At 30.6% G+C, this 21,545-nt stretch overlaps 2 protein-coding genes across 2 annotated transcripts; one reads left to right on the top strand and one right to left on the bottom strand.

Annotated features, from left to right (window-relative positions):
• Positions 1-6,653: 6,653 nt before the first annotated feature.
• LOC107908655 (MYB-like transcription factor 4) lies at positions 6,654-8,321 on the top strand. The gene is made up of 2 exons (XM_016835891.2): positions 6,654-7,037; positions 7,681-8,321. The coding sequence occupies exons 1-2, from the start codon at positions 6,775-6,777 to the stop codon at positions 8,108-8,110; spliced, it is 693 nt and encodes a 230-aa protein (XP_016691380.1). The 5' UTR covers positions 6,654-6,774; the 3' UTR covers positions 8,111-8,321.
• Positions 8,322-12,106: 3,785 nt separating this feature from the next.
• LOC107908656 (proteasome subunit alpha type-7) lies at positions 12,107-15,016 on the bottom strand. Its single transcript, XM_016835892.2, has 3 exons — positions 14,613-15,016; positions 12,823-13,237; positions 12,107-12,452 (listed from the first exon to the last, which is right to left on the bottom strand). The coding sequence occupies exons 1-3, from the start codon at positions 14,783-14,785 to the stop codon at positions 12,285-12,287; spliced, it is 756 nt and encodes a 251-aa protein (XP_016691381.1). The 5' UTR covers positions 14,786-15,016; the 3' UTR covers positions 12,107-12,284.
• Between the last annotated feature and the right edge of the window lie 6,529 nt (positions 15,017-21,545).

Here is a 21,545-nt window from a genome sequence, read left to right as displayed (position 1 = left end):
TTTCATGTTTTTGTTCAGAGTTTTTCTCAAACTCTAGATTTGCCACCTCGTTGAAAGCTCAGAGTTACCCATTAGCGAGATCTAGAAGTGTTTATATAGGTCGGGTTTAAGTATGATATAACACATTTTATGTTTGTCTAAACCTAATTCAGCCTCAAATATGGACTTAAAAAGTTTTGTTCAAGCTCACTCGTATTTGTAAATGATTAGTTTAAGTCCATTTTAAGTTTGTTCATACTATTTTTGAAAAATATATTGTTTTTTATTTAATATTTAATAGATTTATATATTTTTTATTTATTAAAATATTATATATAGATAATTTAATATTTTTTAAATGTTTACATTATAATATTATATATTTTTATAGATTTAACTTTTATATTTTATAAAGTACATAATATCTAAAAATAAATAATATAAATATTTTATAAACTTGAAAAACAAGTCAAATTTGGGTCTTGTTTGAGTTTAAACTTGATCCAACCCATTGAAATATTTGAACTTGATCTTTCCCAAGTCCCACGTGGTGACGTGAGCAGCCAAAAGGGAAAGAGGGGAGGTAGATAGGCAATGTGAAAGTCGGAACGGTTTATTTGATAGTTTTTGTCGAGTTAGTTCAAATCGATTAGGGTTTATATATAAGGAAACATTTGGTAATTTATGACTATTTGGTACCTAAATTTGGAAGTCGTATGTAAATTTATACTTTTTTAGGTATTTGATTAACACTATGAAAATATGCTAACATGGTGTTGATGTGGTATCGACAATCAATAGTATAGTGTCATGTGATAGTCTCACATTTTAACCAAATGGCAAAAAAAAAAAATCTAATTTTTAAATAAATTTTAAATTTCTTATTTTAACGGTGTTAATTAGGTACTTAAAAAATGTATCAACTTAGTTTACGGTTTTCAAGTTTAGATATCAATTAGATCCAAAAAAATTTTAAGTACAAGTAAATATAAATTGCTAAGTTGAATACCTCCATATATATTAACGTTATCGATTATAATGATTAAGAGTAAACCAAAATATAAACTAGATTATGTTAGTTATTCGTTATGAACTTTTGTAATTAAACCGATTAACTTAGCCAATTTTTAATATATAATTTTTTAAAAGGTTAATATACTATTTATTATTAGTTTCAATATTCAAATTGGTACTTAATTTTTTTTGTCTCAATTTGGTATTTGAGTTTAAATTCAATGTTCAATTTGGTACCCAAATCAAACAACCCAATGAATGTTTGGCACGTGTACTATAGTAAAAAAACACAAGTACTTAATTGGGACAAAAGAAATAAAACTCGAGTACCAAATTGAACATTGAATCCAAACTCAAGTATTTAAACGAGATAAAACAAAAATTCAAATCTCAAATTAAAAAAAAAAACTCAAGTATCAAAGTGAAAATTGAAGCCAAACTCAAGTCTAATGATAAAGTAAATTACACTTTCAAAGAGAAAACCTAATTTCGAACCGTAAAAATAATATTATTGAAAAGTACAACACAAACTCTAAATAAAAACAATAAAAACAACGATCACCTCAATTCAATTTAAATTTAAAAATATTAAAAAAAAAACGATGTACCTATGGACAGTTTATTGATGAAGTCCATTATAAATTTTGGTGGGTGTAATTGGGTTTAATCAAAGCATTATATTATTATGTGTAGGAAAAACTTGGGTTAAAAGGCCAACCTAAATTAATTGCGACGACGAAGGCACCAATCCAACCAATTAATGCGTTTAGGTATATGGTGGGTGTCGAATCCACCAATATAAACCTACGCCTTAGTTTGCAAATTATGCAGTATAGGGAGTAGGGTCGATCCCTCAGAGACTGGTTTACTGTAAACTGTTGCTCGCTTGACCAGATTTATGTCGGGGTAGCTGTCGTGCCCAAGACGTTCGGGGGGGATAAAAATTTGAAAACCTGAAATTAACAGAAAAATAACGTCAAAAGTAAAAGTTGAAAACAGAATAATAAAAACCGTGAAATAAATATTGAGGAAAATTAATTAGAATGAGCTCAGCTTTAGACACGAATTTTCCTCGTCTTTGAACCGATCCTCGAAATTGGATGAACTCCTCTTTTCCAATAAGCTAGTTATAGCTACCGAGGACGCCTCGGACACCAACTCTTCCTTGTGTAAATTAGTTATGGAACGTCCAATAACTAATTCTTACCGATCGAACAACCACGAAACATTCGTGATTTAGAACTCCGGCAGCTTTGCGTTCTAGAATAGCCTAGCTCGAACCAAAGCCCTCAACCGCGTGGGACATTTAAATCCGGTTACTACTTCCCTTGACGGAACCAAACAGCAATCTCTACTTGGCACGCCAATGTGTTCACAGAAAACCGATTAAAAACGTTCCTTTCGGAATTCTAACTGTACGTCTAACCACACTAAATCAAACGACGTCTTTTTTGACTTAGTGTTGATCTGACTTTATGAGTTGACGAAATCATACTCTTAATCCGGAGAAGTAATAAGTACTGAAATTTTAGGAGTTAAATAGCTCGGGTTTGTAACTTACAGGTTTTGACGAGGCTAATTTTGGCCTAAAGCTGAAAATGGGTTTAGTTGGCTAAGGTTTGCGGCATGTTGGTATTTGATAAATTAAATAAGGTAGAAATGGTGAAAAGATGGGTGATGTGATTGAGTATGGGGGATGGAAAAAATAAATATATTAAAGTGGGGTGGTTGAAAAGGAGAATTTGAAAAAAGAGTTGTAAATGGTAAGTAGTAACTAGCTGGAAGTTTTAGGAATTGAAAGTTAAAGAAACTAAAGACAATAAATAAATTTGTGAAAAGTTGAAAATAAAGGTGAAATGGATGGTTTGTTACTGGAATTAATAAATTGAAGGAAAACAAACTAAGAAATAACAAAGGCTACGTGAGAAAGGAGAGAATTGAAAGACAAAAGCTAAATATTTTTTGATTGATGAATTAATGAACAATACAAGCTCTATTTATACTAGGGGATTTACTAAATTAGGAGCCAACTAGTCATAGGAAATTAAGGAAAAATATCCCATAATAAAATAAATCCCAAAATAATCTCCCCCACTAAGTCAACAAAATTTTCAGCTAATTAATATTGGAAAAATTCTACTTTGGCCCTCCTTTGCTTCTTTCTTCAATTTGGCCCAATTGTTTCCTTTTTCTTCTATTTAGCCCCAAATTACATTCCTGCACAAAATTCAATAAATATGGCAAAATTAGTGGTGCATTCTCATAAATTAACCAATTTAGTTACATAAAATATGTAACTTTAGCTTTTAATCAGTATATGTTTGATCCATCATTTTTACCACTAATTTTATCTATTTCTTAAAACTTCAATGGTATACTCCCAAGGTTTTATTGGAGTGAGGTCAGTAATTAATTCTCTGTATTCGGTAGATTCACTAAAAAGTAGATGCTGATCACGAATTTTAAAATTGTTCTATATTCATAACCCTAAATTTAATTTTATTTTGAAAGATAAAAAACACAAGTGGGTAAACTTAAAACATCAATTAAGAATCATTTTTGTATTGGTACAATATATTTATTTTCTATGTATGGTTTAATTGTATTAAACATCCTCAAATTATGTAAATTGGTCCTTCAAAACATTTCAATTGAGTTTTCAAAAGCATCAGAAAAGTATCAATTAGGTCATTCTATCAATTTAGTCCGTAATTTGGTGTTAAATGACAACTCAAATATGATGCAAAGTATATTTAAAATGCATGGATCAAATTATAAATATGTGTGTGCTTATTATATGGATAGCTTGAATTTAATGTGTTAAAAAAAAGAAAAAAAATAACCCTCTTAAATTTTATTGACACCGTTTTTAACATGTCAAGTCGAAATTGTCTAATGTGGTAAGCATACATGCGTTTTAAATATGCTCCATGTTAGATCTAAACTGATATTTAACTCTTAAATTGATAGCTAAGTTGATAAAAAAGATTTGATTGATGTGATACTGATACTTTAATGGCTCAATTAACATGGTTTGAAATTTAAAGATCAATTTAAAATCTAGATAACAATTCCAAGATATTTAGTGCAATTAGCCCTTAACCAACAATATTAGACTTGATATAATTACAAAATAATGACTTAATCTTAGTCCAAAACTCAAATGGTGCCAGTAAAGCTTTGGCAGTATCGGTAAAAGTTGAAATTATGAGTTTTATGTACCTAAGTTCAAGCTCTATCATGGGTGGATTTCTAGTCATGTGCTGTTTAAATTTGAATTACTCGATTTTTAGCTCGTTTATATTTTATATTGTTTTGATTTAAGTATAAATAATAATAAAAAATCTCAAATGGTACCTCCCCCATGTAATTTCTAACGTCAAACGTGACGCCAGTGTTGGACAGTCGGAAAGGTGAAAAAGTAGGTGAATTGTGATATATATATATATCTCATGTGATATATATAAAAAGTATATGTAGTAGGTGAAAAAGTTATATTACGTGTGGTGGGTAAGTAACAAAATACTCATATGCAAATTTGAGCCAAATATTAAAATAAAAAAGTTATATATATATCTCGATTGAGTGTTATGTATTGTTGTCTATATAAGAGGATGTGAGTTCGAGTGAGTAAAGCCCATTATACTCCTATATATGGGTTAGGGATAAACTATGAGGCATTTAAAATATACCTGGACTAAAATAAAAATAAATTTAGACAAAACTAGCATATGATTGGACTTATAAATTTCTATCAATTAAGTACAAATAATTACTCGTAATTTAAGATAAAATATATTTTAATTATTAGTACGATGATGCTTTATTATCGGTGATTTTTATTATAATTATTTAAATGTATTATCTATGTCTTAACTTAAAAAAAATTAAATATAAACCCACTTTTTACATTTGATATTAGTTTTATTTAATTAAAATAAAAAAAATATTTTTTATACAATTATTTAGTATTAAAAACAAGTGAAAAAAAAAGGGCAGGTGAACCAAAGTCCACAAACAACCAAAACCCAACTTCCAAATCTTCTAGAAACCCACTTTTCTTTTTTTTCCCAAATCTCTTTATATAATTATCATATGATTGGCATCAAGGCTTCATCCATTGATGCTTGACAAAATAAGACCAAATCATCGGCAAAAAGAAGATGTCATAATTTGGGACTACCAATTCTCAACTATAAAGGTTTCTAAGATCCTTTTCATATTGTTTTTCGAATATTATGTTCAAGTCGTTTTATGTATAACATGAGTAAATACGGAGATAAAAGATCTTCTTGACGAATTTCGATAGATAGAAGAGGTTTTTAGTTAAAGTAATGTTCCATAAAACCTGCATAGAAGATAAAGAAATACAGTTCATAATAAATTTGATCATTCTAGTAGAAAGACCCACATCAACCAAAGTATCATTCATAAAATCCCATCAAGACTCTATCTTAAGCCTTTTCCAAGTATACTTTTATTGCCTCCAACCCATTTTCTTATTACAAATCCACATCAAATGTATAGCTTCTTGCACTATAAGGATATTGCCTATTGTGGAGTGTGCCTCGTATTTTGGATGAAACAGGGTTGACGTCGGGACGAGGAAGAGTCGACGTCTCGACAACATGACAAGAAGATTCGCCATGTCCTGATGACGCGATGAAGGACGTCCTGACAAGGCAGTATGCCACGTCACGAAGTGGCGATGTGTTCCAACTGAGTTTCTTCTCCTAGTTAAACTCTGTTATATTTTCCTAGTCTAACTCTGTTTATTCTAGGGATGTTTTAGTCATATTTTCTTTAAACGAATTTCAGCCTATAAATAGGTCATCTAGCAACCTGAGATAGTTTAGAATAACAACAACAAAATTAAGAGAGAGTTTGTGAGAATTTTGGAGAATCTTTGTATTTTAGGTTCAGGGTTTATTTGATTTTCCATATTGTACTCCCCTTTTCGGTTTTTTCCGTTTTAGTGAAACTTTTCTTTGCTCGTGGCTTTTTATCCTATTCAGAAGAGTTTTTCCACATAAATATGTTTCTGATTTTCTTGATTTTCGTTTATTCATTGCATAACTTGGGTTTGATCCAACAAACTAGTATCAGAGCTTGGTTCGATTTTCACATTCAACCCGTTTAGAGATGACAAGGAGGTATGATATCGAAAAGTTCGATAGGATCACAAATTTCAACTTATGGCAGGTTCAGATGACGACAAATCTGATTCAAAAAGGTTTGAAAAATGTTGTTATAGGGCAAAAGCCCGCGGATGCGAATCAGACAGAGTGGGAGGAACTTGATGAGAAGACACTGTCAACAATTTAGTTGTGCCTCACTAGTAAATTGTTAGTAAGTCCTTTCAAATTCAAATCATTCAAATTTAAAGTTTTGAGTTATCAAATCAGACCATTATAAACTCGGATCATATTTTAATTTTAATCACTTTTGATTAATTATTTGAATCATTTAAGTTCGAATTAGCTTAAGTTCAATTTACTTTATTCGAATCAATTCGAATTATTAATTTTTTAAAATCAATCAAATTGAATAAATTAAAATTAAAAATAAAATTAATCAAATGAAATTTTCGGATTCGAATGCTGCAATAGTAGTAAGAAGTCTATAAAACCACTTCTAAAGCTGTGGTTCAGGACCGGCCTACTACTTTATAAATTCTCTCTCTCTCTCTCTCAATATATATATACTGAAAAACAACTTTAATTTGTATATTTATATATACTATATATAAATACATTGCTGTGGGTTTATTGCTGAAATCAAATGGGAAGGTCTCCATGTTGTGAGAAAGCTCATACAAACAAAGGTGCATGGACCAAAGAAGAAGATGATCGCCTCATCGCTTATATCCGAGCCCGCGGCGAAGGTTGTTGGCGTTCCCTTCCTAAAGCCGCTGGCCTCCTTCGTTGCGGAAAAAGCTGTCGGCTTCGGTGGATCAACTATTTAAGACCTGACCTTAAACGAGGCAATTTCACTGAGGATGAAGATGAACTCATTATCAAGCTTCATAGCCTTCTTGGTAATAAGTAAGTATACCCCCCATTTTCATCTTAATTGGAACTTTGGTTGCTCATAGTAGTATAAAAATTGGGTTAATTGAATTACAAGATTTTAAGTTGATCTTGAATTTCGAAACTGTTTTAATTGATAAGTCTTTAAAGTATTAATATTGTATCAATCAGATCGTTCCATCAGTTCAATCACCATCTTTAGGCTGATAATTCTATGCTACATAAAGGGCTTTTTTGATTTATATGATGGTGGTAATTTGAGGACTCGATTAAAAATGTTTTGAAATTTAAGAATTTATTTAAAACCTACATCATAATTTTGGGAACATTGGGTGCAATTAGTTTATAAATATTTCAAAAATATTGATGGAACAATATAAAATTTGGTACCGAAGCCAAGTTTTTTTTGTCCCAATTTGATATTGAGTTTAACTTCAATGTTCAATTTGATAGGTAATTAATTTAGATAAAAAAAAAGTTAAACTTTGAACCCAAACTCAGGTACTTTACTAGGGAAAAAAAAAACTCAAGTACCAAATTGAAAAACTCGGTACCAACATTGAAACCAAATCTAGGTACCAAATTGAACATCGAATTCAAATCAGATACCAAATAATAAATTAACCTTTTTTTTTCTTTTTGTTTTTTTTTTATATAGGTGGTCACTTATAGCTGCGAGATTACCAGGAAGAACAGATAACGAGATAAAGAACTACTGGAACACACATATAAGAAGGAAGCTATTGAACCGAGGGGTCGATCCCTTGACTCATAAGCAACTCAATGAAAGCACTGGACGTCATGTTGCAAGTGCAATCTGTTGCAATGGCGTTAATTATGAAGGTAACAAAGAAGACAGCAATTATGATATTAAAAACCCTAATGAATTCATCAACAAAGATGATGATGATGAGATGAAGAAAATCCCAGACTTGAATTTGGACTTGAGAATCAGTCCCCCAACAGAGCCAATCATGAGCAGTAGCATGAACAAAAGCAAGAGCAAGAGCAAGAACAATGGTAATGGTTATGATTTCTTGGGGTTGGAATCTGGTTTCCTGGATTTTAGAAGTTTGGAAATGAAATAAGAGGAAATTTGGGTTTTCTTGTTCTTAAAAAATTAGGTGGTAGATGCAGAGAAAAATGAGAAGGATGTTATAGTTTATTATTAGCTTAAAAATCTTTCTAATTTTGTCTTTATATATGGTTAATGTATAACTTGAGGAGAAATTATGAAGTGATGTTGGTTCGGACCGTTGGATCTTTTATTGATTTGATATTAATTTTATGGGATTTTTTTTAAAAATTTTTGATGAGAGTCCGAATACTTGAACTGGCATCGATAATGATTTTAATGAGTACTTGATAGGAGAAATAATACATATCGCGCATGTTTTAACTCGAACTCATGCCTAAACCTTATAGTGTATTAATGGGTGAGAGTGTTATCACTTGAGCTATTCTCAGTTTCTCACCCAAATAATGTCTTGTATGCTATCGATTATGAGTTAAAATCTCATCAAACACAAATTATGAAATTTCTTGACGAGTCATTATATGTAACATGTATGATTTATTTTCTAAGAACTTCGACGAGATTCTCTCATTCTGAAAGCTCGTATTAAAATTTATATACAACAAATTATAAACAAGTGAAAATACAAATACAAATAATTGTATAATATAAAAAAAAACACACTCGCTGCATGGCAAGCAATGCATGGAATCTAATTATATCAAAGAGAGTCTAATTTTATGAAATTGCATAATAGAGTTTTTAATGTTATAAGTGATGTTAAGAGATTATTATATATTAGATTCTAAACAATTTTTAGTTTAAAAAATATGTAAAAATTATATTTATATAAGAATTAAATAAAACCTGGTTGAAATGGTAATGTGGGATTTTAAGTTTAAATTCTATTATTTACGATTTTTTTTTATTAATTTATAAATAATTAATCATTCATTAATTACATTTATAAAGTGAATATTTATAGGATTGGATTGATGTTATGATTTAATCGAATGCTAATACAATAAAGAAAAAGCTAATTTTTTTAATAAGGTTTTTCTTTATTTACCTGGCGAGGTGGCAGGGTCGTTGTAAGTTTGTTGTCGTCATGGGACGTGCTGCATGGTCATACTTTGACATTCTTTATCCTTGGAGTTGTACTAGGTAGTACAAGGTTGTTACACCTATGTGTCCCCCACAAGAATCTACAGCGGACTCTCAATGATGATTACTTAGAAGTTCATAGAAGAGTCTCACACGAACGCTCTGTTTAGAAGGTTCACAAACCATCTGTAGTGGTTCGTTATCCACAGACAGTTTACGAAGGGTTCTCTATGAATGATCCATAGGTTATCCATAAAGATTCATTATCCACGGGAGGTTCACAGAAAGTCTTTATTAGTTTATCTCATAACTAGTCACGTGTTATATTCTAAAAGGGATATAACAAATTTTAAAAGAGATTATAAAATTATACCATTTTTACCGGGTCAAAGTCACTACCTACCTTTTTAACTCCACCACTAATTTTGAGTATATATATATTAATATAGTGAAAAACATGTGTCTTTATACTAATTTATTTATCGAACAGCGCCCCTTGATGAAGCTAGGAAGTTCGAATGTTGATTTCATGAAAAGCTGAACTCATAATTTAAGAAGAAAAAAAACCCCCCAATTAAACTACTAATTGTTCTAGAAACAATATTAGGTATAACTCCATAATGTTCTTGGTATCAACCACTTAGATATATACTTCTAGAAAGATGATTTAGGATTTAGTGAATCTTTTGGGATTATTTTGATAATTTTCTTTTAGGACTTTTCTATATAATATTTGATCATTTTAAAAATTTTAAACATAAATTTATCGACTTTCATTTCGAATTATGGATTATTAGTCGATAAGATTTTGGTAGTATTAACAAAAGTGAAAGTCGAGACTTTCAAGTGTTTAGATTATTCTGGGTTTAAGTTTTATTATGAGTAGATTTTATCTAAATTTATTTTAATCTAAGTTTAGATATATTCTAGTTTTCAATACATTATGCTTTATATTGAGTTATTTTAGTTTTAGTTGATCGGATATTAGTTCTTTGTAATTTATAATTATACTTGTGATCTAAAAATGCTATAGAGGTTCTTGTACTAGGAGCTAGAATGTATTTTGCCCTCTCCACTAAAAAATGAGTAAATTGGTACATATACATTAGATCAAAGAGTAAGTTAATCATTCTGTTAAAATTTTTTATCTATTTATATGGTAAAAATTGATCCTTGTACATTAACACTACGTATAATGTCTAGTTATTTCATCAGACACACCAGTTTTTGAAAATTTTAACAAAATGAGAAATCTACTCTTTAGTCTAACATACATAGACTAATTTACTCATTTTTTAAATAAAAAATATAATTTAATTTTTAATATAGAGACTTCTACGATATTTTTACTTACTATTATATTGATAATTGTACTTAACTACTTCAAATTATAGATGATTATCTAATTAGACCGCTAATATATATATATATATATATATATGAATGACACCTCACTTGAAGAAAAATGAGTCACTTCTCCATAATTCACATTTCACCATCAATTTTATAATTTCTTTGCTTCTTTTTCAAAGGTGTTTGGTAGAGACATCAAAAGCTTCCATGAGTTTCTTTTTCTCCTTTAGTAATCAGCTCAGTATTAATTAAAAAATAATTATTTATTGAAAAACTTTTATTTAGTAAATTTGAGGGTTTGAAAATAAAATTGATTTCTCCACTTCATTTTGATTCTTATGAAGAATATAATAAAAATAAAATTATGAAAATACTCTAAATGAATAGAAATATTAAGATCGAAAAATGAATTTACACAAAAGAAATTAGATTATTTAAATTTTAGACGAGGCTCAAGCTTAAACATTTAACGTTCAAGCCAACCAGACTTGACCCCCTTTTTTTTTAATTTGTAGTATATTATATTATATTTTTTTTTTGTAATTTGTAACACATAAAAATTAAAACTATAATAATATACAATACTACAATGTAAACATTAAAAATTATAAAAATTGTTTATATTTAAAATTTAATAAATAAAAAAAATTATTGAATATGAGCCAACCTAAAACGGACTTGGATTAATTATTTATAAATACGAGAAAAATTGGGAAAATGTTGAAGCCTATATTTAAGTTGGGTTTAGGTAAGTATAAAATGTATTAATATTACAAATAAGTCTAATGTAATCCGACTCATAAGTACATCTACTACTGTATATAAAATCAAATACATAAACTTTTTTATATATTAATAATCTATATTATATTAAAATTTAACATGTTAATAATTTACATATGATTATATGATTGTTTATTTGAAATGTAAAAGCTTAATTTTCATTTAAAATTTAATTTTAGTATACTCTTTTTATTTAATAATTAAAGTTTAATTGATAAATCCTCAAAAATCCATTTGTTAAATTAAATCATATGATATTTTTTAAAATAAAAAAATGATGACACGAATTTATTTTTAGTCACGTGAAAATCCGGTCAATCATGTCAAACCAATAATAAGTTTATATGTGGTTAAAATATGTTATTAGTCTTTGTATTTCGACAAAATTTAGGATTTAGTCTCTGTATTTAAAAAGCTAGAATTACGAACTTCAACTATTTTGATTTAAAAATCACAGTTCAATTATTAAAATTGTAATTATTTTCTATCAAAATTTGTCAATTTGACATGTTGATTAATCTGTTCTCATGTAATACGCCATATAATTGATAGTAAAATAATGCTAAGTAACGATCATAATTGGACTAAGATTTTTAAATTGAAAAAGTAAGAGGATGAATTTTTAACTTTTAAAGGACATGGACTGAATCTCAAATTTTATAGAAATATAAGGACTAAAAGCATATTTTAACCTTTATATGTCAACCAAATGCTTTAGAAACAAACGATGTTACTAACGTGGAGGTAATAATATCAATCAAATTATATCAAGTTAAAGTAAAATGATTAAATTTAAAAATTTATGCATAACAAAGTACTAAAACCATAATTAAACCCAAAAATGGATTGATATATATATATTAGTCTCTAATTGTAACAACAATCAAGCCCTATAAACAAAAGCATAATGCTGAAAATATATATATATAGTTTTTGAAAGCAGCTAAAAAGGGCAAACTAATGAAAGGACACAAGCTGGGGCAATCGGAGAGATATCCGATATCAAACTAGGTTTCTTTAGGGGCGGCCAGGTCCTTCTTTGCAGCCTCCGCAGCTGCTTTCTCCGCTTCGATCTCGGCAACGATGGCATCGATTTCGGATTCTTCTAGTTGCCGCAGTCCATGCTCTTTCGTCATTGTGGCAACTTCGATGTTCTTTCCCCCGCTTTCGACGACCTAATTGTTAACCAAAAGGAAAACCACATATGTTCTCATTCGAAGATAAACCAAAACAACAAACATAATGCATTAATGAACTAAGCGAGACGTTTTATTTCGCCCGCACGCGATCATCAACCATTGGCAAACACTAATGCATTCACCATCGTCACTCAACAAATTCAATACATAAACTGCATAACAGAGGTAAAAGTATCATGGAGGCACTTGTACTAGGAGAAGGATTACATTTTGCTTCTTTTACTCAAAAAATGAGCAAAATAGTCCCTATCATAAAAGATGTACGTGGAGCGATCGAATGCAAAACCTAATCATATCAATATCAAGTTACAATTGCAGTGATCACATATGAAAAGCAAAAACTTACTTCGAGCAAAGCACGGATCGCTAACTTGATCGTTTCATGTCCGGAAGTTTCTTTATAATTTTTCTCGAGAAACTCCCTCATCGAATTGGAGTTTCTCCCAGTTGCATTAGCCTTCCAAGCCGAAAATGTTCCGGATGGATCGGTCTGGTAAAGAGAAGGAACGCTAGTATAGGGATCAAAGCCAACGATCAACGTCGAGAGACCAAACGGTCTAACACCGCCGCTTTGCGTATACTTCTGTTGCAAACCGGCAATGTATCGTGTTATATATTCGACAGTTACGGGATCCTCAACTGTAAGCCTATGACTTTGACATTCGATTCGAGCCCTATTGATCAAGACTCGAGCATCGGCTTTTAAACCCGCGCAAGCCAGAGCAATGTGATCATCCAAAGACACAATCTTTCTAACACTTCTGTTAGTACAAATAAGAAAAAAGAGATTATACTGAGCTTATAATTTCAAAATCCCATTATTACAACCATTCAAAATCATATATAAAAGAGTTAATTGCACCTATAGGCAATAGTTAATGTTTTCAGAATCGGACCAGTGCCATCGGTCTAAATAGAGATGGCACCGAGGGACAAGCGAGGGCGCTGACCGCCCAAAATAGTAAACTACCATTTGGCCGCAAAGATGAAAGTTTTTGATTTAATCCCTTTTAAAATTCTAAATTAATAAGCATATACAAAGATAAAATGGTAAACTATATCTATGGTCACTTTTGTTTACCTCATGTTACATTTTAGTCACTTATGTCTGAAATGTTACGTTTTAGTCACTTACGTTTTCATGTTGTAACATTTTAATCATTGAGCTATTAATTGCCATTAACAGTGTAACGGTAAGCTGATGTGGCACGTTAAATTATCATTTCAAACAAAAATTTTAAGTTAAATTATACAATTGGTCCCCATATTTTTTTCATTTTGAGCAATTTAATTTTTTCTTTTATGTTCTTTTGACTTTCTTTTTTTCTTTATTTTCCATTTTCTTCTGCTTCCCCCTCTGTTTTTCTACCTTCTCCATTTCTTTTAACATATCAAGAAGTCGAATTGGCAATGAAGAAAGAATCATGGTATGGGTTTATGGGTTTTGATTATAGGCAATGATGGCTTTCGACTTCCTACTTCTTTCTTAACTGTCAATTCGACTTCTTAATATGTTAAAAGATATGGAGAAGGTAGGAAAATAGAAAGAGAAACAGAAGATAATGGAAAATAAAGAGAAAAAGAGAGAGTAAAGTTTAAATAATATAAAAGAAAAAAATTAAATTGCCCAAAACAAAAAAATATAGGGATCGGTTGTATAATTTAACCTAAAATTTTTGTTTAAAATGATGATTTAACGTGCCACGTCAGCTTACCGTTACACCGTTAATGGGCCATTAACGGCTCAGTGATTAAAATATTACAACACATAATGTAAGTGACTAAAACGTAATATTTTAAACAAAAGTGACCAAAATGTAATCTAAAATAAACAAAAGTGACCATAGATGTAGTTTAACCAAGATAAAATTATCCCAAAATGGTAAATTATCATTTGGCCCCCAAAACACTCAAATTAAGCTTACATTCAACGATAAACCTAATCAACAAGCAAATAAAAGAAACTGATTGTTACGATACGGGACTAAATTAGAATGTTTCAAACTAGAAATGATAATTAAGGAAATTAAACAAATTAGGAATGAAATTCCATAAATTAACATAAAATATTCAATCGACAACCTAAAAAATAACCTTATTTGAGAAGATAAGCTCATTTAAAAGGAAATTCAGTACCTGGAATCTTGGAGCTTGACGGCGGATTTCTTCTCGACACCGAGGACGACGATATCAGTGCCGCGAACTCCGACGGCAGCGTTACCTTTACGGACGGCTTCAAGAGCGTACTCCACTTGGAATAAATGACCATCGGGGGAGAAAACAGTAATTGCTCGATCATATCTCGCCATGATTTTTCGTTAAAGCTTTTTTCCCAGTGATATTTACGCCTTTTTTTTTTGGGTTCAATTTCGGTACTTTGTTTGGTTTATTTTTCGAACCAAAGACAAAGATTGTGTTGAAGGATCGATTTGGTTTTTGATTTGCGACCTGATGTTTCGAAAAATGTAAAGAGAAGGACTGTGTTTTTGACCGAAAGAACTTGGGGGACAAGACAGCCATGAAGACACTGTGTACAATGAAAATCATCAGAACGCCGACGTTTTATTTTATTTGCTTTTCTCTTCTTTTTTTTGGGTTAAATTTTGCTATTTGTTCCTGTATTATGTGTGCGTTTTGAATTTAGACCTTATACTTTAATTTAGTTATTTTAGTCTCTATACTTTTCATATTTTGAAATTCCAAACCTGATCAAATGATAACTGCTAAATTCGTTAAATTAAATTATGCAATTTCCAAAATATTATGTAGCAAACATCACCGCATGTGTAATGTTATATCAGTTTACTGTTTTCTTTAGGCGAATCTAAAAACTTTTGAGAAGTTAAAACATAATTTTATAATGTACTAATCTATGATTTTATTATTTCTAAAGGACTAAATAATTTCTATCATTTTAGGAAGGAATTCAATTTTTAAATTTACGAGGTAATGTTTACCTATCTCTTTGGATTTGCTTATAAAAAACTAAAATTATTAAGAGATTAAGTTCTGATCATATCTGCTCTTTTTTTTATACAATACCTAAAACTACTCGTAGCCTCTCCCCAACCTTTAAATAAGAGGATGATGCGTTTCAACGTATTTCAAACCTACGTTCTCTTGTATTGACAATAATATCGATATCAATCGACATTACTAAAAGATTCTTTTTGAGAATTGTGACAATAAAAAGTCTGAACAACGAAAAATGAAAAATAAAATAAAATCATTGTAAAAAATTACAATAAAATTATAATCGAAGGAGATATGATAGCGATTTGATGAAGTTAATGTTAGCAATGGATAGCTCTGGATTGTGAAGGCTTCAAATGTATCTTATCTGCAAGAGTATCTTTCAAAATCTATCACCCTTTAAATGCCATCACATTCATAACTTGGGTTTTTTCTTCAGATTTTCAGAATCGGATCTGTAATTGAATAGTTCAATTGAAGTATTAAAAAGAAAATATTTAAAAATAGACCAAATCGATTCAATCTTTTATTCTAGATTACTGCCGTGTTCAGTTTTTGATCTAATCAATCTGATCCGAATTTGAAAACAATATCTTCAACAAAAACAAAAAACGTTCAAATTAATCTTTTTGCTTCTCCGTTTCTATAGGGTTGCAGCTTCAATTCGATACTAAGAAGAACTTAGCCATATAATTAAATGAGATATCGACTATTATTATTCGATGTTTTAAGATTCAGATCGACGGTTGAATCGGTTATATCAACCATTTTTGATTTAATTGTCGGTTCAATTATTATATGTTATTTTAAATTTTAGAATAAAATTAAAAAAGCATTAAGAAAATTAAAAATATATAAATATAAATATTTATTTTATAAATTATAAAAAGAATTAAATATTTAAACTAGTTTGGTTCAAACTATTGAAAACCGGTTTTACTCGATTCAATTGATTTTGCACCAGTTCGCACTTCTTTCAATCTTATAGGTTGCAGGAGTGAAAAAAAAAGGCTGAAATTGAATTATAGTTTTTTTTGTGAGGTCAAAGTATAATTTTATCTTTTATTAACTTATGATTTATGTTTTCTTTTTCATTTTTGTATGAACCAAAGTGTAATTTTACTATTTATAAAGGGGCTAAAAGATATATTTTTTTTATTTGAGGGGGCTAAGGTCGGTCTGGTTAAAGGCGTAGCGAAGGAGCAAGCAGGGTCTTGCCTTCACCTTGACTCAATGGTATAATTATGATTATAGTGCCTCCTAAATGTCAATTGTTCAATTTAGTCCCTTTTAGCTTTTATTTAAATAAGACAATTACAATTTTGATCCTTTTCAAAAGTTAAAAATTTAATTTAAGTCATTTTAATACAATTTTTTTTAATTTTACCCCTATTTTTTAAATTTATCTCAATCCTCAATCGCACAACTCCTGAATTTCCCTAAATTTGGTCCAGATTTAATTCCCTAACATTATCCTCTTTTGCTTCAATTGTTTACAAGTTATAACTAGTGAACATGCCTTAGATTCACGTGCCACCACATCCCTTTTCAAGTCTAAAAGTCGGCCGCCATTGCAGTACCCATTATAAAACCTCACCCAGGTTGGCACCAACTCCATTTCACCACATCCACACGAATCTACAACCTTGCCTAGCTAGAGTCTTCCAAGCCCTTCTAGCTTCAACCCTCTCATTAATGCACACTACATACATACATCTATATATACATAAATGCTGCTAGTCATGTTGTTTTTGCTTGTACTTGCACACATAGCAATGAGGGTATCTGATTCACTTGCAGCCAATTGGAACCACCTTTGGGTTGTTACTGTATTGTTGTTGAAGTTCATGGATTTCATTAAATTTTGGCCTATACAAGGGAAATGCCCTACCATTACTCTTCTTGTTTACTCTGTTACTTTGTCCTCCATTGTTGTATTTGCCGCACTTCTTGTTGATTTGGCGATGGCCATTCGGTTTCGGTCTGTTCTTCATTGTGAACCAGGCTTGGTTCGGTCTAAAACTTGTAAAGGAGGGATATGTTGGCATAATTTTGGGAGTTGTAAGATTGTTTGTAATGAAAATTTTGAATTGGGTTTGAGTTTTTGAAGTGCTAATGGATTGTTGTAAATTGTAATGAAGATGGTGTGTAGAAAAAACACATTAGAGTAACAGAAGGTATGTTTTATGTTGATTTCCGGAATTAATTTTTTCTAGGGTTTTTTATTGTCCTTACCAATAATATTATCTTCAGAGTTTGAATACTAGTTCTTTTTAGTAGTGCAATATGTAATATTGATTGATTAGTGAGTACAAATTTAATTTTGTATGACTACGACCCACTTTTTTTATTAAACATTTTATTTCATAAAACGACTTACGACAATTGTCGACTAATGTCTAGTATGATACAAAGACTAACAAAATCACAAAATCCAATTTAAGGTATAACTAGGGTCATGTAAGTGTCTTGGCCCCTCTGATTAAATGGGATATTGTTTGTTTTGTCAGGTATAATTAGGGGTGAGCATTCGGTCGAATCGAGTGAAAAAATTTCAAGTTAATCGAGTTCACGAGTCCTATTTTATCATCCAAACTCAATTTTGAAATTTTTTCGAATCAAGTTGAGTGAAATGAAATTCGAGTCGAGTCGAATCGAGTGAAATTGTTTTGAGTTAAATTTAAAAAATTAAACATGTCAAATAAAAATATTGTTACAGTATGAATAATTCCATGTTAAAACATACAAATTTGAAACCATATATATTTGAAAAAAATTTCAAAGCAAAATAATAAAAAAAATAAGATAATTGAGTATGATAAATTTGAATCATTAATTAGCTCCCAAAATTATTATTGCAATGGCCAAATTTCGTCCGGCTCAACAAATAAAACCAAAAATAAATAAAAAGTCTGTTTACAAAATATACTAGTCCAAACTACTAACCCAAGCCCATAACCTAAAATTTTTTCAGAAAACCTAAAACCCTAGCCCCCTTACCGCGCCGCTCCCCGACATGTCAGCGGACGCGGCGCCCAAAACCTTCCCACTTGCACCAAAACGGCAACAGCAACCCCGATGACTTCCACCGCCCCTGCAGGAAACACAAAAAGGGAAAAGAACAGAAACAACATAGAAACAGGAAGCAAAGCAGAAAAGGCAGAAAAAGAAAAAAAAAATAAAATATTTTGTAACATGGCTATAAAAGCCATAGCAATGGCATGTAACCTTTTTTACAGAGAAAAAATACAAAAAAGCAACTAGTTTTAAAAAAGAGGTAATTTGTTTTTATCTATTTTATTTTTTCGAAAATAAAAATAAGATAATCTCTTCTTACTTGCATCGTTTGTTCTTCGCCGTGTGAGGCCGAGGCCACTGTCTCCGATGAAAGACAGTATTGTCGTCAGATGAGAAACCGAAAGGTTTCTTAAAGATTTCTTAGGGTTTCATCATTTTTATTTATTTATTTTATTACAATTTATACTTTTAATTTCATTTAAATTCCAATTCAGTCCTTTATTTATTTACTTCCCCCTTTACGAACTGTTTTTTTTCTTTACCTTTTTAAATATTTAGAATTTATGTTATTTATAACTTTTTATGTACTTTTATATTTTATCATCATTATCATTATTTTTATTTTTATTATTCATATTAGTATTATGATAATGATTATGTCGCGATTATCGCTATTATTACTATAAATTGATGTTGCATTATTATTATTAGCTAGCATAGCGTTTTTATTTTACCTTTTATTTGTTTTTTTTTCTCTTTATTCATTTATTTATTTATTTATCATTTTATTTTATCCATCACTATTTTGTTTTATTTTGTTAATTACTATGCCGTCATGTTAAAATATATTTATTCATTTTTATATTATGCCTAAATAAATTAAATGTATATCATTTTTTTTAAATTATCTTCGTTTTATCTAACGTATAGAAAATACTTAAAATTGAGACAATGTTCATTATTTTTGGAATTCGAGGAGTTGTTCTCTTAACTTACGGAGTATGGCATCTTCCTAAAACCGAAGTAATCGAATATCATATTTAAAATAACGAAAAGCAAGATTTAAGTAGCGATCAAATGGCGATTATTCTGGTTTTTGAGAATTCGAGGTATCGTGTCCTAACTCACGGGGCATGGTCTTTCTTCTCGATTAACTTGAATTAAGGCATTTTTCATTTTATTTAATTTAGTTAAGTCATATCTTAATAACATTATGCAAGGAGGGATCGCGTTTTAAATTCTCTTCAAATTTTCAATCCTCGACACTAAGACATCAAGTAATCAATTAGGTACCAATTTTGGGCGTTATGAGGGTGTTAATCATTCCTTATATGTAATCGACTCCCGAACTCATTTTCTGAATTTGTAAGACCAAATATTACCCTTTTTTAAAAAAATCTAATGAGTCTTAAGGTAATCCAATCACACCTGATTGAAAATGATTGGTGATGACTCCATTTTTCGTTTTTTAAAATTAAAAGTCGATTTTAAAAAAAAAGTTTCGACAATTATTTTAGAAAAATTTTAAAATTTTAAAATTTTTTTAAGAATTTTTATATTTTTTAAAAATATAAATCTTGAATTTTTTTATTTTTTGTTGAGAGAGAGACTGCTTTGCTTATTTTCAATGTTGATAGGAACCAAAAGAGTATTTACACCAACCTGTTATTTGAAATGTGAAATTCAAGTTGACTCGACCTCAAAACTCGAATCGAGTTATTCGAGTTGACTCGAATAATTCGAATAACTCGAAATTCGAAATCTTTTTCAATTTTTTGAATTGAATCGAGCTTTATTCACCCTAATCAAGCATTTAATTTAATTAAACAATTTTTTTACCTTTGGTCCCCCGAAATTTTAAAATTTTATTTTAGCTCTCAATATCAAATTCTTAGTTTCACGCCTTCACCCTTGTCCAAACTCACAAAGTGAGGTAATAAGTTAGGGATCTCGGCGTTGTACAAGACAAAACCTCAAAAGGCTACAACTTAACATTCTATGAAAGAAAAACGAGCAATCATTGCTTATTCCCATATATCTTAGACAATGACCCGAAAACAGCTCCAACATCATCCACCACCAGATGCTTGCTATCGGCTGTTACGATCACCAGAAAGCTCCTCTTCTTCACCGTTGGTGTGAACACCAACTTCGCTTGCTCCACCCTCACAGTCACCCCTGTCGGGGCCACGATATTCGCAATGTAAATTGAGTTTGCCTCACCCACAGCCGTCGTGGTCCTAATGAATGTTCTGTTTGTTGGACCCTTTGATATGGTTGGAAACGATGCAACAAGCTAAGGGTATTTGAGATTCTCAGGTAATAGCTTCTTTTTCATTGGACAAACTGCTGGCGGTTGCGTAATGACTTGAACCAATTTCGAATTATAACCAATAGGACACACAAATTTTTATAATCATTTGTTTGTAATGTCATAACCAAGTCCGGGATCCATTGCACGATTGAGGTTTAGATGCCCCGAACCAAATTCGTATAGAGTTGATCACTTCCTAATTGCTTCGTCAATCATCGACTGATTCTTATTATTGATTATACTTGCGATAGTCATCATAGCTGATCGAATAACCGCCAGACACCAATTGAGGTGTACCGATTTAATCAACGCAGCCGCACAACTAACATGAGGGCAAGCCATGGAAGTTCCTGATTGAAAATTGAACTCGATTTTCTTTTATCGAAGGCTAGCCCGGTCTGACCAACGACAATGGTCCAAGCGGCCAAAATGTTAACCCTTGGAGCAATCAATTTGGGTTTAAGAATTTCAGGGTTCAACCAATTAGGTCCCCTCCCTGAAAACGAAGCCACAACTGGTGTCGGCTTGATACCAATGCCGGTACCCTTAACGTCAATAGTGGCCGTTGGATTTGCCGATAAATCATACACTCATGAGGATGTGTGCGCTGATAGACATTTCTTAATTTGTATGACAATGAATATGATGAGGCAAGGTTTTTGCTTCTTGTCTAGTAAGGACCTTGTGGCAAGGTGCAAGAACAAAATTGGGTTAGAAAGTATAGTGTAGATCAAATTGAAAGATTTACTCTCTTTGTGTGTTGT

This window comes from Gossypium hirsutum, chromosome D02 (genome assembly GCF_007990345.1).
Source record: "Gossypium hirsutum isolate 1008001.06 chromosome D02, Gossypium_hirsutum_v2.1, whole genome shotgun sequence".
Lineage (NCBI taxonomy): Eukaryota > Viridiplantae > Streptophyta > Magnoliopsida > Malvales > Malvaceae > Gossypium > Gossypium hirsutum.
This window is presented reverse-complemented; position numbering and strand designations above follow the sequence as displayed.